The following is a 21461-nucleotide window of genomic DNA, read 5'->3' as shown; positions in this document are numbered from 1 at the left end:
TAAACCTGGCACCATCCCTACGTTGAAGCATGGTAGTGGCAGCATCATGCTGTGAGGATGTTTTTCAGCGGCAGGGACTGGAAAACTAGTCAGGATCAAGGGAAAGATGAACGGAGCACAGTACAGAGAGATCCTTGATGAAAACCTGCTTTAGAGCTCTCAGGACCTCCGACTGGGGTGAAGGTTCACCTTCCAACAGGACAATGACACGAAACACACAGCCAATACAACGCAGGAGTGGCTTCGGGACAAGTCTCTGAATGTTCTTGAGTGGCCCAGCCAGAGCCCGGACTTTAACACCGATCAAACATCTCTGGAGAGACCTGAAAATAGCTCCCCATCCAACCTGACAGAGCTTGAGAAGATCTGTAGGGAAGAATGGAAGAAACTCCCCAAATACAGGTGTGCCTTGTTTGTAGCATCATACCCAAGAAGACTCAAGGATGTAATCGCTGCCAAAGGAGCTTCAACAAAGTACTGAGTAAATGTGATATTTCCACTTTTATTGCTTTGTCATTATGGGGTATTGTGTGTGTAGGTTCTAGAATAAGGCTGTAACATAACAAAATGTGAAAAAAGTCAAGGGGTCTGAATACTTTCTGAATGGACTGTAGAAGTATTTTTCTCTTGCATATGCATATTGAGCAGTGTGTGAGTATGTCCATACTTTGCACGACTGTGTGTGTGTCCATGCTTTTTATGTGACTGTGTATGTATTAATAGCCAGGAGGCTGCTAGTGAGCCCTGTATTTCATGGATGAAAGAGTAGCTGCTCTGCCATTCTGGGCTCTGCCTATCAATGCATCTTAAAAGAGAGGGCAGGAAGTGGGCCCTAACAGGAGAGAGGAGGCACTGCCAACTTCCTGTGATCAGAGACAGAACAACGGACAGCATCCAGAGACGCTGAACTCCCTGACACTCAGGCCAACAAACACACACACACACACACACTCTCTCTCTCTGCTGAGTGTAACCAGTGCTCCCGAGAGGCGCAGCGGTCTAAGGCACTGCATCTCAATGCTAGAGGCGTCACTACAGGCCCTGGTTTGATCCCGGGCTGTATCACAACCGGCTGTGATCGGGAGTCCCATAGGACGGCGCACAATTGGCCCAGCGTCGTCCTGGTTAGGGAAGGGTTTAACTGACTTACCTAGTTAAATAAAGATTAAAATAAATAAATAAATACAAATAAAAACGTAACGACGTCCGAAAGTAAGGGCACCACTGGGCACTGTAAAGGTCTTCCATCTGAAACTTGAGAAAACAAAATACTATTCTACACCGTGTTTATGGATGTAACTTTTTTTTTTTAAAGAGTTTGTGTGCATGCGTGCGGTAGAGAAAAGGAGATAGGAGGCAGCACTTAGAATATTTCAGAATGAGCACCATGTGGGGTTTGTGGGCCCTGCCAAAATCAGGCTCAAGCCTTTATCACCCTATTAAATCCTCCATTCCTAGAGGAGAATCATTGCACAAGAAACCAGAACTCTTGCTCCAGCAGCTCCAAATGGAAACCAGAACTCTTGCTCCAGCAGCTCTGTGTAGAAACCAGAACTCTTGCTCCAGCAGCTCCGTGTAGAAACCAGAACTCTTGCTCCAGCAGCTCCGTATGGAAACCAGAACTCTTGCTCCAGCAGCTCCGTATGGAAACCAGAACTCTTGCTCCAGCAGCTCCGTATAGAAACAAGAACTCTTGCTCCAGCAGCTCCGTATGGAAACCAGAACTCTTGCTCCAGCAGCTCCGTATGGAAACCAGAACTCTTGCTCCAGCAGCTCTATATGGAAACCAGAACTCTTGCTCCAGCAGCTCCGTATAGAAACCAGAACTCTTGCTCCAGCAGCTCCGTATGGAAACCAGAACTCTTGCTCCAGCAGCTCCATATAGAAACCAGAACTCTTGCTCCAGCAGCTCCATATAGCAACCAGAACTCTTGCTCCAGCAGCTCCATATAGCAACCAGAACTCTTGCTCCAGCAGCTCCATATAGCAACCAGAACTCTTGCTCCAGCAGCTCCATATAGCAACCAGAACTCTTGCTCCAGCAGCTCCATATAGCAACCAGAACTCTTGCTCCAGCAGCTCCATATAGCACTGCATATTTAAACACAACACTCATGCTCGCTCTTGTACGGCCAAGTTTATTTGTGTAAATTGACTAGTTGCCAAGGAGATGTGTGTGAGTGATCAGAGTCGGCTGGTATCTTGACAACTAGCCATGCTAGAATAACAGAGACATTACCATTAGTAGGGTTACAAATGGTCAGAGAGCCAACAGGCATGGCCTATACAACAACCAGATTAACAGTGAAAGAAAGGAAGGCTACAGAAGAGAGAGAAACACAGGTCTTTTGTGAATGTAATTGGCTTTCGACTCCAGTGAGCTTGTTTTGTCCTCCTTGTCTGGTTAGTTACACTGCATGTCTGAGAACAGCTCAGTGCTGCTGCACGGTTTGAGTCCATAGCGTACTGCAGTAAAGTTGAGGCTGAGACGGGAACTTGGATTGAGTTAACTGAAATGAATACAGTTAACCATATCAATGTTTTGCATCTTCTACCTTGATCTTCTTTTGTTGTGTCTTAAGATAAGTGCCACCAAGTTCAAAAGTATTTATTTTATTTAACCTTTATTTTACTAGGCAAGTCAGAATGAAGCACTTTGTGAGGTATAGAGAGTCATTTCCAAGTATTTGACATCCGGTAAGTGTCCCTTCCTAAACACAAAAGACATTGACTATGCAGAATGACAACCAGAACCTTTATTGGGCTGTTGAGGGGTTGATAGTTATGTAAATAAATTACCTGCATTTTGTCTGTATTTCCAGTGTAGCAGAGTCCCATAGAATGCTTAAACTCATAAAGTATGCCCTACATTTGAAAGGTTTAGGGCCTTGTGTCTTGTGAAATAAGCGACCATATAAGTAACAAGGAAGGTTCCCTTTCATTTCAAGGCCACTCAGTGATTTATCACTCAACCTGATATTCTTGTAGTTTGAGCTAACAGGAAGCGTTCTTCTTTCACTCAGTTTGAAGTTGAAAGTGTTCAAATTAGCTTTGACTATTCACACAATGTCATATCTAGTGACCAGATTCTGTCAGTCCATGGTATCACAGGTTATTGTAAGGGTTAGTACTGTATATCACTATACCGACCCGGGAGAGTGACATGGGGGATATGCAGGTTGCCTTTTGTTGAAGTGAACCAGGAGAAGACTGCAGGCTCACTGGTGACTGAGACATCATGGAGGAGGGGTTCTACATCATAGGGCATCACTCTCACACCTCCATCCTATCTCTGGATGCTTATGTAGTGTCACTAATGTGGAACAGCACTTTCTACGCAGTTTCAAACAAACCAACAGCCTGGCAACTGTCTTTAGCTTTCTGTTGTGTAATCTTCATATTGGAGGAGGAATTGTTTCTCCTCTCCTAGGCAATCAGCAATTAGTACCAGGAGGTGTGCTCTTCACTTTGCAAGGCAATTATCAATTAGTATTAGTACTTGAGTCTCCCCTGTTCTCTCAATGGCAGCCGTGTCAGCGGCGGTCTCGTCGCAAAACTAAAACCGTCACCGAAAGAAAGACGGTCCTGCTGAGTTGTTCTGCAGAGTTATTCTAGGAAGGAAAGAGAAGGCATCTCCACACCACTATCTCCCTTGAGTATATCACCTAGTGATTTTTCAGATCTTGTTTTGCTCTTTTGTAGCTTTGGCAACTATGTGTGTGTTTTATATACGTGTTCGCTCCTCTCCCTGTAGGCTTTACAGACGCTCCCCACCCCTTGGTTGCAACCATTCTAATTTAGTGTAACCTGCACGCACAACCCATGTGGAATTCCTGGTCTCTGGCAGCATTTGGAACTGACGATCTGTGGTCAAGAACACAGAGTTCATCTCGGCCTATGCTGCCCTTCAGTCCATTGACTTTTTCGTCCTGTCGGAGACATGGATCACCCCAGAGAACACTGCTGCTCTGGAGTAGCAGTGTTCTATAGGGTGTTCTCAGGGTTCTCTCATAGCCTCAGAGCATCTGGTCGTCATGGTGGTGGCACAGGGAGATACTAATTTCTCCTGGGTAGAGATTTTCCCTTTTCTCCCTCACTCACCTGTCCTTCTCCTCAATTGAATTCCATGCTGCCACTTGTCCACTCAAGCTTAACATTGTCATCTATCACCCACCAGCTGCCCTTAGAGAGTTCCTCAATGAGCTTCACACCTTGATAAGCTAATTTCCTGATGATGCTCACCGCTCTTTGTACTTGGCAACTTCAACCTCCTGATGTCTGCCTTCGATTAATTTCTTTCCAACTCTCTCGTTCCCCTCCTTGCCTCTTGATCTCACCCTTTCCCAGTCCCCTCCCACTCACAAGGCAATAACCTTGACCTCGTCTTTACTAGAGGCCTACAAATCTCGCTGCAACCCCCCGCCGTCGCAATCTTTGCTCTCTCTCCTCTTCTATCCTATCATCTCTGCCTTCTGCTAAATCTTTCTCCCTCCGGTCTCCTGATTCTCCCTCTTGACCCTACTCTCCTCCCTTTCTACATCCTAGGACTCGCACTGTCCCCTTTCTAAATCCTATCTAAATTTCAAGCTTCTACCTCCGTCCTTAATCCTCCACCCCTCCCCCTCCCTCTCTGCGGACGACTTTGTCAACCACTTTGAAAAGAAGGTTCACGACATCTGCTCCTCATTCACTCAGCCTATTGAGTCCACTAGTCCCACTCACACAGAACTACCCTAGGCCTTGACCTCTTTCTCCCCTCTATCTCCAGATTAAATCCTACGACTAGTGAGGTCTGGCCGTCCGACAACCTGCCTTCGACTCCTTCCCTTCCTCCCTTTTCCAGAACATCTTCGGAGATCTTCTCCCATTCCTCACTTCCCTCAGCAACTCATCCCTGACCATTGGCTGCGTCCCCTCTGACTTCACTATGGCCCAAGTCACTTCCCTCCTCAAGAAACCAACACTCGACGACTCCTGATGTCAAAAATTACAGACCGGTGTCTCTTCTTTCTTTTCTTTCCAAAACACTCTCTCGCTATCTCTCTCAGAACAATCTTCTTGACCCTAACCAGTCAGGCTTCAAGAGGGGTCACTCAACTGAGACTGCTCTTCTCTGTGTCACAGAGGCTCTCTGCATTGCTAAAGCTGTCTCTCGCTCTCCTTTCTCTTCCTCCTAGATCTATCCACTGCCTTCGACACCGTGAACCATCAGATCCTCCTCTCCACACCTCTCAGGGCTGGGCTTCTCAGGCTCTGCACATGGATTGCATCCTAACTTGAAGGCCACTCCTACCAGGCGACGTGGAGAGGATCTGTGTCTGCACCACGTACACTCTTCTCTCTACACACCAAGTCACTCGGCTCCTTCATATCCTCACATGGTCTCCCCTATCATTTCTCTGTGGATGTCACTCAACTACTTTTCATCTTACGCCCTTCTGACACCCAGGTGGCGACACACATCTCTACGTGCCTGGCAGATATCTCAGTTTGGATGTCGGCCCACCACCTCGAGCTCAACTTCGACAAGACGGAGCTGCTCTTCCTCCCGGGGAAGGCCTACCTGCTTCAACACCATCTCGCTCCTGCATGTTCATGCTCTACAAAATCTGTAGAGTACAACCCTACCTCACACAGGAAGTGGTGCAGGCCCTAATCCAGGCACTTGTCAGCTGGACTACGGCAACTCACTGTTGGATGGGCTCCCCACTTATCCAGAGCGCTGCAGTCCTACTGGTGTTCAACCTTCCTAAGTTCTGCCATGTCACCCCGCTCTTCTGCACACTCCACTGGCTTACAGACAAAGCTCGCATCCACTACAAGACGATGGGACTTGCCTACGGAGCAGCAAGAGGAACTGTCCCTCCCTACCTTCAGGCTATGCCTAAACCCTACACCCCAACCCGAGCAATCTGTTCTGCCACCTCTTAGTCCCTGCCCATCTCCAAAACCCTAACCTCTTCAAGAAGTTGGTCTTAAATAACCCCCCCCCCCCCATTGTTAATCCATGCCTTCATCATGAACTAATACTCGTACTTGGCTCCCCCCCCTTACTAGCTCTGACTTTGCTGATGGCTACTTTATTGATGATATATGTACTTACTATGACTGCGATATGTGATTGTCCAACCTAACTATCTTAAGACGAACACATTAACTGTAAGTCACTCTGAATAAGAGTGTCTGCTAAATGACTAAAATGTATAATAAAGCTTAGTCTGTTTTGTTGTTGAGCTGCGTCATTAATGGATTCTGCTGTGTGCTTTGAGTCATTGTGAGCTGTGGATGTGATTGGGATAAAAATAACACTTCACCCACTCCTCTGATGACGGAGAATACGCAGAGCCTCAGTATGAGGGAATAGATACAACACAGCTTGCAAGACATCTTGGGTCAGATACAAATCAAACCCACACACCAGAACATTTGAGTTTTAGCTAATAAACATTGAATTAACTGCATCACTCAAATGTGAATCATACTTTAAAAGAGAAGGAACAATGTGATTTTCCACAGTGCAGGTTAGATTGAATTCTGGCCCTGGTACAGGCAATGATGAATACTGAGTTGGAAAACAGCTCACAGATCAATATGCTCCTAAAGGCAGTTGGCTAAATCAATAAACCAATCAAATACCTCAACAATGTCTGCTGTGTCATCAAGCCAATTTTTATTGGCTAAACAAATGAATACTGTTTCAATGGGATTCAGTAAAATAATGAAAATAGGACATTTCAAACTGTTCTGCACAAAAAGGATAAACGAAGTGTGAACGTGTCTATTGTTTTGTCTTTTAGTCCCCACATCTTCTGATATGAGATGTAGAATAATGTAGAATGTTTGGTGTCTGTAAAGGGGATTTTTTTACGCATTATATTTATGAAACGACTTTGAGAAAAACACTTCTAGCCATATTGATGCTGAAAATGTCAGGCGATAACGTCAGATACAACACTGACCTCTGCTGGTGATTCTGGAGCTGATACGTCTCCGAAAAATCTGAACAGCAACAAGAAATCTAGGGGTGATGTAACAGTAAACTCATCATCAGACACGTTAAAGGACTTATAAGTTCTCCTGAGCAGAAACACAGAATCATCAAAACCTCTCCAAAAATTCCTAAAAGCAGACAACTCATCTGGAATGGCATACAACATTCTAATCTGCAGTAACATTCTCTATTATGGTAGTGGTGGTGGTGTGGGGTTCTCTTCCCATACAGGAACATGTGACTGGAGAGGGAAACAGAGAGAGGAGGAGAAAAAAAAGAGTACAAAATCAAAGGAGTCTTTGAAGCGGTGCACTGCTCCAACTGAAGGCCTCACTGCAATCTGCAGTCTGCTGGCTACCTGAACACTGCACCTTGGTGCATAGAGAGAGGGTGGGACAGAGGGAGGGAGGGATTGAGAGAAGGGAGATGGAATGCAGGGAGAAGGGGATGGAGGAATGGAGAGAGAAGGGGATGGAGGGAGAAAGGGATGCATGGATGAATGAAAGGGATTGAGAAGGTATAAATTATACTGCTGAATGTGCCAATACGATATGAAAGTAATACGTTCCTACGTCATACTTCTGGGTCATGTCCTATAATCTCTCAACTAGGCTTCAAGATTATATAAACATATAACATTATATTAATGTATGTGTATTGATTTTCTCATACCCGATGCCTTATTTGAACTGCTGCAGCCTTGTTAGCATGCTGGAGTGTGCCTGCTCGGGTTGAGGACTCATAGGACTGTAAGAACCCATCAGTTACAGGCTGTTTGATGTGTTTAATATTCTATTTCTTTTGTAGACCGGCAAGCCGTTGAAAGTGAGACATATAAAGCTGGTGGGAGTTGTAGTTCATGTGTGTAGTTCCAATTGAAACGGTTGTATCTTTTCAGCTTTGTGCTTCTTCTTGACCATAAAATACGTTGAAAACCGGCATGTGGTAAGTAAATTCATTCGGAAACCCGCATACATTTATTATACATCTTAAATGAACCACATTTTTATGACTGAGGACGCAAATTTGAGGTTAATTCTTAGCCTACAAAACAAGGATCCAGGAATTGTCACTTTCATACCGTATAGTCATGGGAAGTTAACATAAAAGTTAGAGTGATGAGAGGAGATGGGCTGGTGGGTGAGGAGTTAGAGACCTCCACAGCTGTGTGGTGTGTGTCTGGTGTATCTGATCCAGTGTGTGTTTCAGTGTTAATGTCTGACCCTGGCCTAAAGGGACATACAGATCATGACTGTGTCTCCTGCAGCTAATCTGGGAGTGACTATCTGCCATCCCACTGTGCTAGGCTGAACCTGAGCCCAGGCCAGACGTCTGTGGACTGAAACCATAGCTCTATTAATATGAGATTTTACTAGAAAGTACTGTGTGGGATATCAAATCCTCTGCATCAATATAGTCTAACTCCAACTGTCCAGCAATGAACCTGATATATACTGATATATAACAAAAATATAAAAACGCAACATGGGCCAATTTCAACGATTTTACTGAGTTACAGTTCATATAAGGAAATCAGCCAATTTAAATAAATTCATTAGGCCCTAATCTATGTATTTCATATGACTGGGAAGCGGCGCAGCCATGGGTGGGCCTGGGAGGGCATAGGCCCACCCACTTGGGAGCCAGGCCCACCCACTGGGGAGCCAGGCCCAGCCAATCAGAATTAGTTTTTTCCCCACAAAAGGGCTTTATTACAGACAGTTTCGTCAGCTGTCTGGGTGGCTGGTCTCAGACGATCCCACAGGTGAAGAAGCCGGATGTGGAGGCCCTGGGCTGGCGTAGTTACACGTGGTCTTCAGTTGTTAGGCCGGTTGGACGTACTTCCAACTTCTCTAAAACTTCTCCAAATTCTCTAAAATGCAGCTTATGGTAGAGAACTTAACATAACATTCTCTGGCAACAGCTCTAGTGGACATTCCTGCAGTCAGCATGCCAATTGCATGCTCCCTTTTATTGTCCCCAGCAGAAAGTGCACCTGTGTAATGATCATGCTGTTTAATCAGCTTCTTGATATGCCACACCTGCCAGGTGGATGGATTGTCTAGGTAAAGGAGAAATGTTCACTAACAGTAATGTAAACCAGTTTGTGCAAAAAAAATGAAAGAAATAAGCTTTTTGTGCATATGGAATCATTTTGGGATCTTTTATTTCATGGGACCAACACAAAAATGTTGTGCTTATATTTTTGTTCAGTATTTGTTGATATAATGGTGACATCTTTTAACACTCGAAAAAGCAATCACCTGCAGTTCCACTGAATTCTAATTAATGAGTAGAAATAATAGAATATCCACAGTCTAATTGCATAGAGGAATGTTAACAGAAGAACATGTAAAGTGACGTGAATGAACAATACAAACCCTAAAAAGTGTGGGCGGGTGGGAATTGTAGGCTGTAGTACGTAGTGAATGTTAAAGTCAGTGTGGGGATGACGGCTGTGAGACTCCCCCCTTTATTCCAGGTGACAGTTCAAAGGTAGCTCTGGATGCTAAGCCTTCATTAAGGCCAGATCAGCACCGGGGCAGAGCGCTGTCTGCATGGCTGGAAACTCCTGGGAGTGGAACTCTCAGGCAAAGCCATGGTTTATTCACATCAAGGGGGAGAGTGCATTGATCAACAGAACCTTTTCCTAATTTCAGAGTGGAACAAAGATGTAAACAGCAACAGCAAGGTTGCAAGCAAAATCCTTTTTTCTACAAAATCATGAGGAAGAATGTTTTTCTACAGTTATCCAATGTCCTTGGAAAGTTTGTTACAAATCGATGTTTAAAATACCAAATGCACTTCTCCATCCATTGGGATTCACTCTCCCTCTCTATTTCCATGTCTTTCCCACTGTCTCTCGCTCCCTGCCTTAAACTCTAGCTGAACTCTATCCCCTAGGTAAAGGCTGCCTCCACCAGAACCACATGTTAGTTTGACCATGGTAAGTACCCACCCATGGAAGAGCTGAGTGACACACATACAGACAACTATATCCATCAGCTTGAGCTTCTCTCTGATAAAAAATAATATGTCTCAAATCTATGAGAGACAGAAACTACAAAATGATGTGCGTGCTTGTGGATACATGCAATCATTATAGCGGAGATTATATGACTATAGATACAAAAGACAGTCTTAACTGTACAACTTGATTCAGTCTCCCTACATAACGTGGATAAGCTGGTCTACTACACCACTATCTGGTGAGTATGACTTCTGCCACTTCCCCAGGGACAAAGAGGGGTTTTCTGATGCCTATCCGTCTCTGTCCATTACCCAGAGTGCTTTGGCACCTGTTCAGGATGACCTCTGATAACACAGTCTAGGAAAATAGATGGGGATCAGACTTAGCTGTAGACTTAAACTATCACAGGAGACTCACAGAGATGCCTCTAGTCTGGCACAAGATGACTATGCTTTTGTTCAGGGGTCAGCTGTCGAACACACGCAGTGCCATAAGGAGTATACTGATTTTTGCAAAAAATTGTCATTGCAGCTCACTATCAGTACCAACAATTAATAATACAATCACACAAGTGATAAAAGCTGGGTGACTGTTCCATTTTGGACATCCATACCTGATGTCTACTTGCTGCAAACAAATTTCCCTTTGGGATTTCTACTCTAGTCTAATCTAATCTATGAATAGTATGTTCGCCTTCCTGTGGACAAACAGAAGCGCTTCACCGCCGGGACAGTAAACACAAACAACTGAACAAGGCTCGTTTGAGCTTGGTCTAATATAATTAGATGACAAGGAAAGTTACACCTGAACACGGAATGTATAAACTTTAAATGCAAATCATATCGCTGAATGTGCAGTCACTTTTGCGTGAAGAGAAAGAGAGAGCCCATTTGGCAAGTGACTGCTGGGCTGCCTCTCTGATTGTGTGGGTCTTCTGGCACTGGCACACTGGAGGTTGCCTCTACTCCACAGAGTCACAGTCAGGGTAGAGAGAGTACCTCTGTTGTCTGAACGGGCCAAGACTTGAATCAATACCACTTCAATTGAGCTATTAGGCTGTTTAACCTCTAAAAGATAGAGCTCACTTTGTTGGCACAAAACTACCTCCATACATTTGTATGGGTTACCATCAGACGAGTCCCGGGACACTTGTGGGGGTCGTAGAGCAAAAAGAGAACACCATCATGTAGGCCAAACCACTCGGACACTACAGACGTTTTCATTAGAAGACCGATTTTCGGGATGTCTCATGGTCTGATAAACACCGCTGTAGCTCGGCCACCTCCCACCGCAGAAGGGCGACATAGGCGGATGCGGTGGATTGAGACGCAGCCCATGCAAAATTATATCTCCAGCTTAGACTCTTAAGGATTAAAGAACAAGATGCAAGTAGATGGGTTGTAAGAATGTGAAAAACATGATACTAATGACATAAGATATGTAGTTTCTGTTTGAGAAAAGAGATGATAGCCACACTGGACCAGAGCAACCCAACACCTATGACCGCTTCTCCTCTTACATGCCCCATACAACGGCTGGTGAATAGGAAAACCCTCTCCCTATGACAAAGACACAACACAGTCATCAGATAACCATAGTGCATATAAGAATACAAAACACATTCGTCATGCAGTTTCATCTCCCCGAGCTGCGTTCAGCATCTGTTACAGAGGTATAATCAGATAGAATTTCCCCTCTCAAGGTAGACAAACACAGAAAGACCATAAAGAGCTGCTCTGACAGACACAATATGTCAATATCACTTGGTATCAAAGGAGAGCGCTGGATGGGAGAGACCCTGGATAAAACTAAAACAACAGGCTCTGTTATCTGGGGAGGGATCCTTCCACAATGACCTCTGTCTGAGAGGCAGCTAACCCTGGCTAATCTCGACTTTTGAAATGCCACTCCATTTGAAATCATGAGCCGTCCGATTGGACCTCTGTGTCTCACCGGGCTACCACATGCATATGCCCCGCTTCCCGTTTCCGTGACCACCATCCATAATTGAAAGACAGCCAATCAAAGACTCTCCTTCTCCCTCTTGAGCTCATAGAGAAGCCAAAAAAGCAACTGATCTTGGACCAGCCTTTGATGCAGAAAAGGAGAGAGTAAGAGAGAGATAGAGAGGAAGGGACCTGTCAGAGGATCTGTAAATGTCAAACTATGATTTATATCAGGATTAGAGAGTTCTCTGGGTTTGTATTATTGCTGAGCATCAGTCATCTATCAAAAAACCCTCTGGGGCTGTCAAAACACAGACCCTTTCAAAATGGACCCTCTTAAACGACAAAGACAAAACATTCCATTTACACGATAAAAAGCCCCCCAACATCTCATTTTCCTCCTGACCCAAATGAGTGTTACCATGCGGCACAGATGTTGCTGCTTTCCACTTCAAAGGTCACGGGGAGTGGACTGGAGGAGATAATGATTTGGGCCCATTACCAGTAAACCTGTCCACTGCTTTCACTGGAGGTTGGCCTCTATCTCCATGCTAGTACAGAGAAGAACATTGGTAAATCCACCAGGCCTATTGTGTGGTGGTGGTCACCAGGGTCTCCCCCCCACCCTTATAGGCTGTGGCCTCTTCAGTACTAAACCGAGAGACTCCCTTTTAAAGGGCCATTCATATGCCAAACCAGTCTGACAGTTTTATTTGACTGGGCTGCTTGTTAACATGCTGAATAGCAGGGTGGGCCTGTGTTATGCAGATCAGGTCAGGTTACTGTGAGGACAGACGTCAGTGGGCTTTCAGCCCAACTCAACCCAAAACCCCCCCGCCAACCCCCCTCTCCTCTGCTTTTAGTCCAGCTTGGATTTCAATTTAGGCCTTGGTGCATACAAGAGCAGGCTTTGTCCAAACAGTATTGCAAATACCATCACTTGCATACTGTACAGTGCAAATTAAGGTGCTGGCAAAAGGAAATGAGTGCAAATGGGGACATTTTACAGAAATCAACTAACAGGAAATTTTACATAAAACCTACCCCAATATTAACTACAGGTCAAGTGTTAACATTCAAAAACCATTATCATTGGGCGAGTTATTGAATTCAGTTTTAAAACATACAGGTGCAGAGTTAAGTGGGTCACACGATTAGGCTGATCAGATATCTGGCTCACACACACCGTTCGTGTTAATAAGCTCTGTAATGAGTCTCATTAGTACAAAGAAAATCAATCAAGCCAACGGCTAGCATTAATAATTCAAAGGAGCGCGTTGCACAAGTTAAATCCACTTCTGTCTCTCCCTATCCTATCCTGCCTAGAGCTGACAACTCTGTTTACACAGCACTATTGGCTCTCTGACACACTGGCAGTGGGGTTAGTAACATGCTGCTACTCTTCAGCAGAATGTTGCCAGTCTTGAAAAGATAGGTAGATTGAATTGGTCTGAAGTCAGAGGCAATCAGACCAATCCTCTGAATCAATACCACGAACTAGGCAGACACTTGTCTATTTACAATAGTGAAGCTCACAGTAGCTCATTACATATTATATTACTGTTCACACAAGTTGCTTTTCTGAGATCAAATCGTGTCATAAAAAAAGTGACAAATTCTCTCATTGGAGTTTTCCTTAGTTCATCTTTTTCTGAGGGCGGAACAAATGTGATTGGTTGGATGAAAGCTCAACAGTGGTGGATGGAGAATACGGTCAGTAGTAGGCCCGAGTGATTTTAAATGGATGACACTTGACTGGGTTTTCAGTAGGAGCTGAATGGAGCCAGCAAACACAGTAAAACCACAGTGGAAGAGTAGGCATGAACCCCCAAGACACCAGCTTAGGGGAAGCTTCTTTATATAGCGCGGAAGAAGGGAGGAACGGAAAAAAACATACCATCTCTTCCTGATATCTCAAGCTCCTGAATATTTCGAAAAACATGAATATTTTAGAGAATTCAGAGCCATACACACATGTTAAAGTGTAGGGAATGGTAGGGGGATGTTGGTCTCAGCGCTTACTTAACCCAGTCCCTTTTACTGTAGTTATTTATTTTTTCCCAGTTCTTAAATGGCCTGGCTCTCCCAGGCTCCCTGGCTTACCTTCAGACTCACATTTTGCATGTCATCAAAGTGTGTGCTGCTGTGCAATTACATGTCTGACATCAGCAACCTTTAAAACTGTGGCTGTTTAAAGAGCTCATCCGGTTATAGAGAACTTAAAACAGTCACGATCCCCTCCCACACAAACACACCATGATCCTCATCAATAATGCTCCCAAGGAGACAATTCAAGGTCTAATTTTGGCAGTCTGGCAGGTCCCTGTGTTGACATAGAAACGGTTGTTTTGTCACTCTTAGTTAATAAACAGCAGGGTTGATATGGTAGCCAACCTACAATGTACGCACTCCCTTCTCTGATTCCCTCATCTACAACACTGAGGTCAGCTAAAGTCCACATTCCAAATAAAACACCCATATCTGTATCAATCGGCATGAAAACAGGCTTTCCTGAGAAAGAGAGGAAGAGACTGGTTGGAGCATTTTCTTTCCAAGAAGGAACAAAGGGGTTCAGTGATGTTTGTAGCCATAAAGTTCCCCCATACCGTTCCAGCTTCTAAACACAAAGCAGGGTTTCCACGACCCGTCTGTAAGAAATGTCCACTGTAGGGGTGGTTTTTCGGGAAGAAGTTTACTTTTATTGTGGCACTGCAAAGGCAATTAAAGGCACATTCCAGAGGTTGACTGTTGTCCCGTAATGGTTTACAGAATGGAGGCCTGAATCATGATGATCCTCTGCCTAACATGCCAGCCCCTCCCCTCCTCCCTCTCTCATTGTAGATTCGCTTATGGTGATCGCATGCTTCAGTTCGGCTGGCACCTAGCCGAATGATTTTACTCACATACTCCCTTAAAAGACCTTCGCTTGAAAAATGGCAATAGTTCTGTTTGTCCATTTTCAGACGCCGTAGCCAGTATACACTTCCTTAAAATAGTCTGAATTAATCTAACTCAAGAAATTTGTCATAAATGTTTACGTTTTTTGCTGAAGAGATCTTGGTCGCGTGATTTTACATTTTACTAAGATGTTTGGAGTATTTTTCAATGAAAAAATGTGCATAAAAAAGAGTCGCCTCTCGTTGAATGACAAAAACTTTATTGAAGAATCTCTACCGTTGGCCAATCACCGACGGAGGGTGGTAGACTTAGGCTCCGAACCTCGGCTTGCCCTTTGTGTGCCCGAACAGCCCCCCCCAAAACTTGTTGAAGTCCAAAACGTCACTAAATGTCATCATAATGTATGCACGAACTCCACCGAACTGTTTCAGCTGGGAATCATGAGGACGCCTTTAGACAGACCAGGCTTTGCTTTCGTTAGGGCTGCTTACATTGCTGCTACAGATGACTCTTTAAGTGGAGGTGACACAGAGGGACTTCGTACTTTTTCTTGCAGGAAACAAAATCATGATGTAGGGGAAAGTAATTGCTTTCAATTTAGAAACTGTATTCATAATTGAGGAGTACCCTGATTTACCTAACATATCATACTAAATGGAGTCTCGCGGACCTACGTACAAAATAATACGAAATGCTCTGAGACCAGGTTGGACCACACCACTGCAGCTTTCACTTGCCATATTCAGGGCAATGCATGTTTTAGTAATAACTCTTGTAAACAGTTCTGGAAAACTCATGTTGTCTTAAATATATAGCCTCTCTAAGAGTGAATCAAACAAACACAGCTTATATGTGCAGCATATCAAAGACAAACTACCCAGCGCTCTTTCCTTTCACTCTAAAGCAAATACAGCAGTGGAGAGCGTGTGTAGAATGTCTGCTTAAATCTCTCATATTGCATGAATGGCTAAACTGTTGAGTTAGGGCACACAGATTCTGAACAATGTCTTGCCGACTCTGATATGCACGGCTGAGTCCATTTAGCAAAAACAGGATGGCTTCAGTAACCCTCAAAAGGTGTCCTCCAGACCAGTGCATTGCAGAGGGGGAAGTGTCCACTGCATCAAACTGGCATAGAGACATGGTTCATACTACTCAAGAGCTGTACGTATTCAATTTCCTTAAGACGTTTTCTAAGGCAGGGAGCAAATAGCATTCCACGGTACCAACTGCCACCACTGAAACTTTGAACTTAAGTGGACTGAAGTTTTTGGCTGGGAGGGGCGGAGGGATGCCTAGCCACAGTAAGGGCAAAGATAGAGAAGGAGAGAGAGGGACCCTACCTCCATTTGTGCAGAGTGAAGCCGGGACACTGGTCTCCACACACGTTACACGGCTGTCCTCTCTCCGGCTCATCAAGGGTGTTCAGCTAGTGATGGAGAGAAGAACCTATATAGTTAATGATACCTGCTGTTATCGCTCATCTCTTCTGGATTCATCAAACACATGCTGTCTCTCACATGACAATTCACATTCAGAAGTCTAACTATTTAGAGAAGGAAAAAAAGTATTCAGAGTCATAATTAGTCATAATCAAACCTAAAAAACATTGAAATAATGAGACATTGCAATGACATCAAGCCTATATATGACTTGGCCCAGATTATTTTTTTAAAGAGTAACAACTAAATACAGAACTCAGTATAGTCCATTGCCTCTGGGTACATGTGTGGAACACAAATGAGGGCAAACACTTATGAAAGAAATGTCTGGTGCAGTGAACTGAAAGGCTTAACAAAGTATGCGTATTGGGGTAGATTCGTAGAATACAAAACTAACTATTCTTACATCAGCGGGATAATGTTGTGGAATGAGCCTTTGAATTGTACTGGTGGATGCGTTCTCTCCCGATCAAATGAGAAGTGCGAAGAGGACTAGGAATTTAACGTTACTGCTTTACCGATTAAGAAACAAAGTCCACAGACAGCAAAATAACATGTAATTTATATAGACTTAAACCACAGCAGTGTATCTGGACACCGGGATTAAACAGCACGCCGTGGTCGCGCGCGCGTCATGCAACCGTACTGTACCACGTTTTTGCAGAAATGTTTTGCAAAAAAAATGTTTTGCAAAAAAACTACAATTTGTATCACTCACCGATCTGCTGGATTCTCTCTTCTTGGAGCTGCGAGTGAACATGACAATCTTGTTCCAGGACAGTGGGCTGAGAACTGAGACCAATAACGCAAAAGGGACACTTGGAGAGTGTCCACGCACTTTCGTAAACAAATCCCCACGGTGGCGCTCGACGTTCCTCAACCAAACAGAGCCCTCGCGGTCCTATCCCGTTACCCCGTTTCATTAATGAATGAAGGAGCGCGGTTTCCGGATACGACCGACGGTGCCAGCTCCACCTTATTGCCTTTCAGCCAATAGAATCAGCTAATTCCACAGACGATGTTAATCTTGAAAGTAACATATTGCAGGTAACACTTAACTTTACACTGTCCTTATTAATTGCATTTGTAAAAGTAAAGTGTTATCCATATTCACTACATTCATTATGTATAATCAAAATATAAGTGACATAAGTGAATTGTCAGAGAGCATTTTTCTAAAATTGAAGAGCAGTTGTTCTATCATGTAGGCCTAGAGTATGAAACAAACCAAACAGTAGATTAGTTGAGAAACTTTGACATTGCCTTGATCCTTCATGAGATCTTGCCCTGCAAATTCTTCATCACTAAACTGTAACCAAGCCAACCCCAAGGTTACCAGGTTACCAGGAGAAACTCCCCTTTTCAAACAATACTGAGGACACTGTACAGTGTTGTCTCTCTGAGTGCTAAATCACACGAGGACAGAAATGATTAATTCTACCCCCATTTGTTTGATGAAGCGTCTGACTTCTACCTCCCACTCAGGGATTTCCCATTTCAATTTCCTGTGAGGTAATGCAGACAGAGTTGGCTCCCCAACAAGTGCTTGCCATTTATCACCAGAGAAAAGCTTTGCAGCATTATCTCGACAGACAGACAGGCTCAATGCACTCAAGAGAGCGTTGAGTCCCAAGGCCTTTCCTCTCAAAGGAGAATTCTTCAAGGAGAACAGAGCCATGTTAAGAATATCCCAGCAAGAATCTCCATGCTCAGGGCTCTATTCACTTTACTGGGCTATTATGTATATTCTTCTCTTACCCTTCAAAGGATGCTATTATTAACTAATATATTACACAACTTTTTGAGTTCCCTCTTGGCTTTTCTCTATCTTCGACATGCTCGTGTACCACTGAATTCACTAACTTTCTATGTTCTGAACTTGCTTCGCTTCCCACATCTGTTTTCAGGAGCTTTTGAATGTGACACAAGGTTAAATTACTTTGGCCAAGCAGTACTGATGAACGGAAGTGTAGAGAAAATAAAGATAGACACGTGTCTATGTGTGACATAACTCTCTGCTGTGTCTTGGTGAGAGCTGTGACCTTCAGACACTTCCTCACACCTGTGTGGACAAAAAAAAAAAAAATGTTCCACATCAGCAGGCTCTATACAGACAGACAGACAGACAGACAGACAGCCAGCCAGCCAGCCAGCCAGCCAGCCAGCCAGCCAGCCAGCCAGCCAGCCAGCCAGCCAGCCAGCCAGCCAGCCAGCCAGACAGACAGACAGACAGACAGACAGACAGACAGACAGACAGACAGACAGACAGACAGACAGACAGACAGACAGACAGACAGACAGACAGACAGACAGACAGACAGACAGAGAGAGAGAGAGAGAGAGAGAGAGAGAGAGAGAGAGAGAGAGAGAGAGAGAGAAGAAAGATATGCCGAAAGAGATGAGACATAGAGAGATGAGACACACACGCATGCACACACTACAACAGACACAAACATGAAAGTCCACATTGTTTGTGCGTGTACAGAAAGCTGGAGGCTAATCAAACCTAGTGTAAGTTCAAAGCTGTCTGTGTCTAATTACCCAGGGGAGTGGTCCTACAGGGTACTTTATCTGTTGCTGGTTTTAGGATCATCTTGATGTCATCTAAATACAGGACTGGAGATCATCATGGCCTAAGGAGGGTCTAATAGTAGCCACCTTTACATGATTAGAAAAGACACATGGACAAGTACTACAAGAACCCACCAGTGTTAACAGATAAGTAGGGCTGTGTTTGAAATCAAAGGAATCTCATTTATTTTTCTCATACATAGACTTATTATTTCCGGTACATGCCATTACCCTCACATTTTCAGTGTTCAGAAATAAAATGCCCTTAGTGTGAAGGTCAGAGGTGTTAGGAAAGTACAGTAGAGACCTAGGACCTATAAGGACTGAGGTCACTACTTTAATCTGTGTGGGAAGGTCTGGGAATGTGTCTGAGAACAAACCATGGCTGGGTTTCTGTTTAAGCACTTTGTGAAATCTGCTGATGTAAAATACATTTGATTGATTGATTGATTGGTATTTAGTGATTTAAGCATACACAGACACACAGGTACAGATACAGACAAAGACACAGACAGACACATGGACACGCACATGTGCTTATGTGCGGGCGTGCATGTGTGTGTATTGAGAGGCTGTGTTGTATTACTACCCATCTGATTCCAAACAACGATATTAACTGCAAATATGGAGAAAACAAACCTACAAATATGGAATAACACCCAATTCAATTACATTGATTTGAAATAGCATCCAGAACAAGATGATGACCTGACATAATTCACACGACACATATTCCACAGTGACAGATTCTCCAACCACTCCCAGAACTAAATGTGCTCTGATAAATATGAGTGTGCAGTCTGCACAGCTCCACAAGGTTAGCTGAAAGAAACAGCTACACTTGCTCTAATGCATAATTCAGAGGTTTCTCTCTCTGCACTGCTAAAGGGGGGCAATGTCAAAGCTTTGCAGATGGAACCCTGCATACAAAGGTGCTTTTAGTACCAAGCCCACAGAGGGGTAATCTGTCTCTGGCTGACACCACTTAGAGGGCATGGTACAGGTCTCCGGTGGATGATATTGGGTGCAGGGACGCTGAAAGAGCCCACAGGGCATGAGGCAATGGTCCAGGTGGGACACTGCGGCTATTCTTACCCCCAGGCAAAACACTTTATCTGGACAGTTCCCATGAAAACGAGATATTTACACCTACTCAGCAGTCTGCTCCAGCTTGAGTATTGCCAAAAGGTGAGTGAGTAAGGGAAGAGCAGTCGTGTATGAATTGTTGATAAGGTAAGATTGAGCTCAAGCCATAACATACAAGCACCTCAATATAACCACTTATGAAAACAGATCAAATGTGTGTGATAATGATCAAATTAATAAAGTAAATAGATGTCCACTGAGCGATTCTAACTCATAAAGCGTATAAGAAATTCATTACCGAAAGAAGTTCCATCTGATAATAAAATTAGTCAACTTACCTTTTAGAGTAGTTGTTTGCTCTTCTTCTTTCAACAGTGATACGTGGAATTGGAGTTGTGAATGACAATGTGTGTTCCTAGCACCTGGGCTCTGTAAACAGGTGTTTGCCGGGTTTAAAACAGAACACGCCTACGTGAGGGATCCTTGGAGATAGTAAACAGTAACTAAATCAGGTGAGTTGGAGAGAACACACACACACACACACACACATCAAACAGACCACATTAGAGAAGCAACAAACTTACCACCATTTAAACCCCGCTAGACAGTTCTACTGTCAGAGATGTCGATCTAAATGACAATGAGGGTGTAGTTAATACATTACACAACAGTGAACACCGTGCTTTTAAAACAATCAATATAATGCTCATAATAACCACTATATGAATAGATCTGTTTTTCTGGCATCCAATTAGTGCTGAACCAATGACCGTGACATATTACAGAGGATCTACATCTTACATGGGAAAACATGAGATTTAGTGGGCTATGTAATTTAACCTGAGATCTGGGGGAATTTCCACACATCTGGTCCATGTAGGCTGCTGCAATATATCTGATGTTATTTCTGTGATGAGGGATACTCTGCCAAACACCATTGGTTTTGTAAAGATAAAATGCTAACATGGTAAATTAACTGTCCTTGTATGTTAGATCCCCAACATACCTACTATATGGGTACAACACAAACTGTCTGGACACGAATACAACTGGTTCCATTTGGTTATAATTTTTCTGAGGGGCAAGACCAACCTTATTACATTGAGGGTACACAGTGCAATATCTACTGTACTTACCAATAATCATTTCCCTGTGAGCATAAAAATCTGTCATGTCATTTCCAGGAACAGCACTTTTAAAACACAAGGTATTCTGGCTTGGCACTGTCAGATCCTTCCGCTTGGTAGAATGATAGCGCTCTCCCACTTTCTCTCTCTTTGTCTCTCTCGCTCTTCACTTATGCTACTAAAGAAACATTCTTGAGTTTAACAGAGCCCCCTGGATCTGTTGACAACAGTCATTGCTAAAATAATTCCGCTCGCTCTGTACAATACACCGGAGAGTTGGCACAAAAATGTAATATAGATTAAAGGACTTGTACAAACTAGCTGGAGCCTCAGCACACTACTTACCTGAATGCATATTCATGGCGCCCCACAGTCATAACATTGGCTTTGTATTCCCATGACAGGAAGTCAACAGTACAGGCTGGACTA

General features: G+C 43.9%; 1 protein-coding gene across 1 annotated transcript in view; it reads right to left on the bottom strand.

Annotated features, from left to right (window-relative positions):
- The window catches only part of LOC139535643 (prickle-like protein 2), a 112372-nt gene extending 95178 nt beyond the window's left edge, over positions 1-17194 (bottom strand). The window contains exons 1-2 of the mRNA XM_071335255.1: positions 16967-17194; positions 16150-16235 (exon numbers count right to left, since the gene is read on the bottom strand). Of these exons, the coding sequence (XP_071191356.1) occupies positions 16150-16235; positions 16967-17008 (128 nt within the window). The 5' untranslated portion in view covers positions 17009-17194. The remainder of the gene's footprint in view (positions 1-16149; positions 16236-16966) is intronic.
- Between the last annotated feature and the right edge of the window lie 4267 nt (positions 17195-21461).

The sequence above is a fragment of the Salvelinus alpinus genome, chromosome 12, assembly GCF_045679555.1.
Source record: "Salvelinus alpinus chromosome 12, SLU_Salpinus.1, whole genome shotgun sequence".
Lineage (NCBI taxonomy): Eukaryota > Metazoa > Chordata > Actinopteri > Salmoniformes > Salmonidae > Salvelinus > Salvelinus alpinus.
Note: the sequence above shows the minus strand (reverse complement) of the source record. Positions and strands in the feature narration are given on the sequence as shown.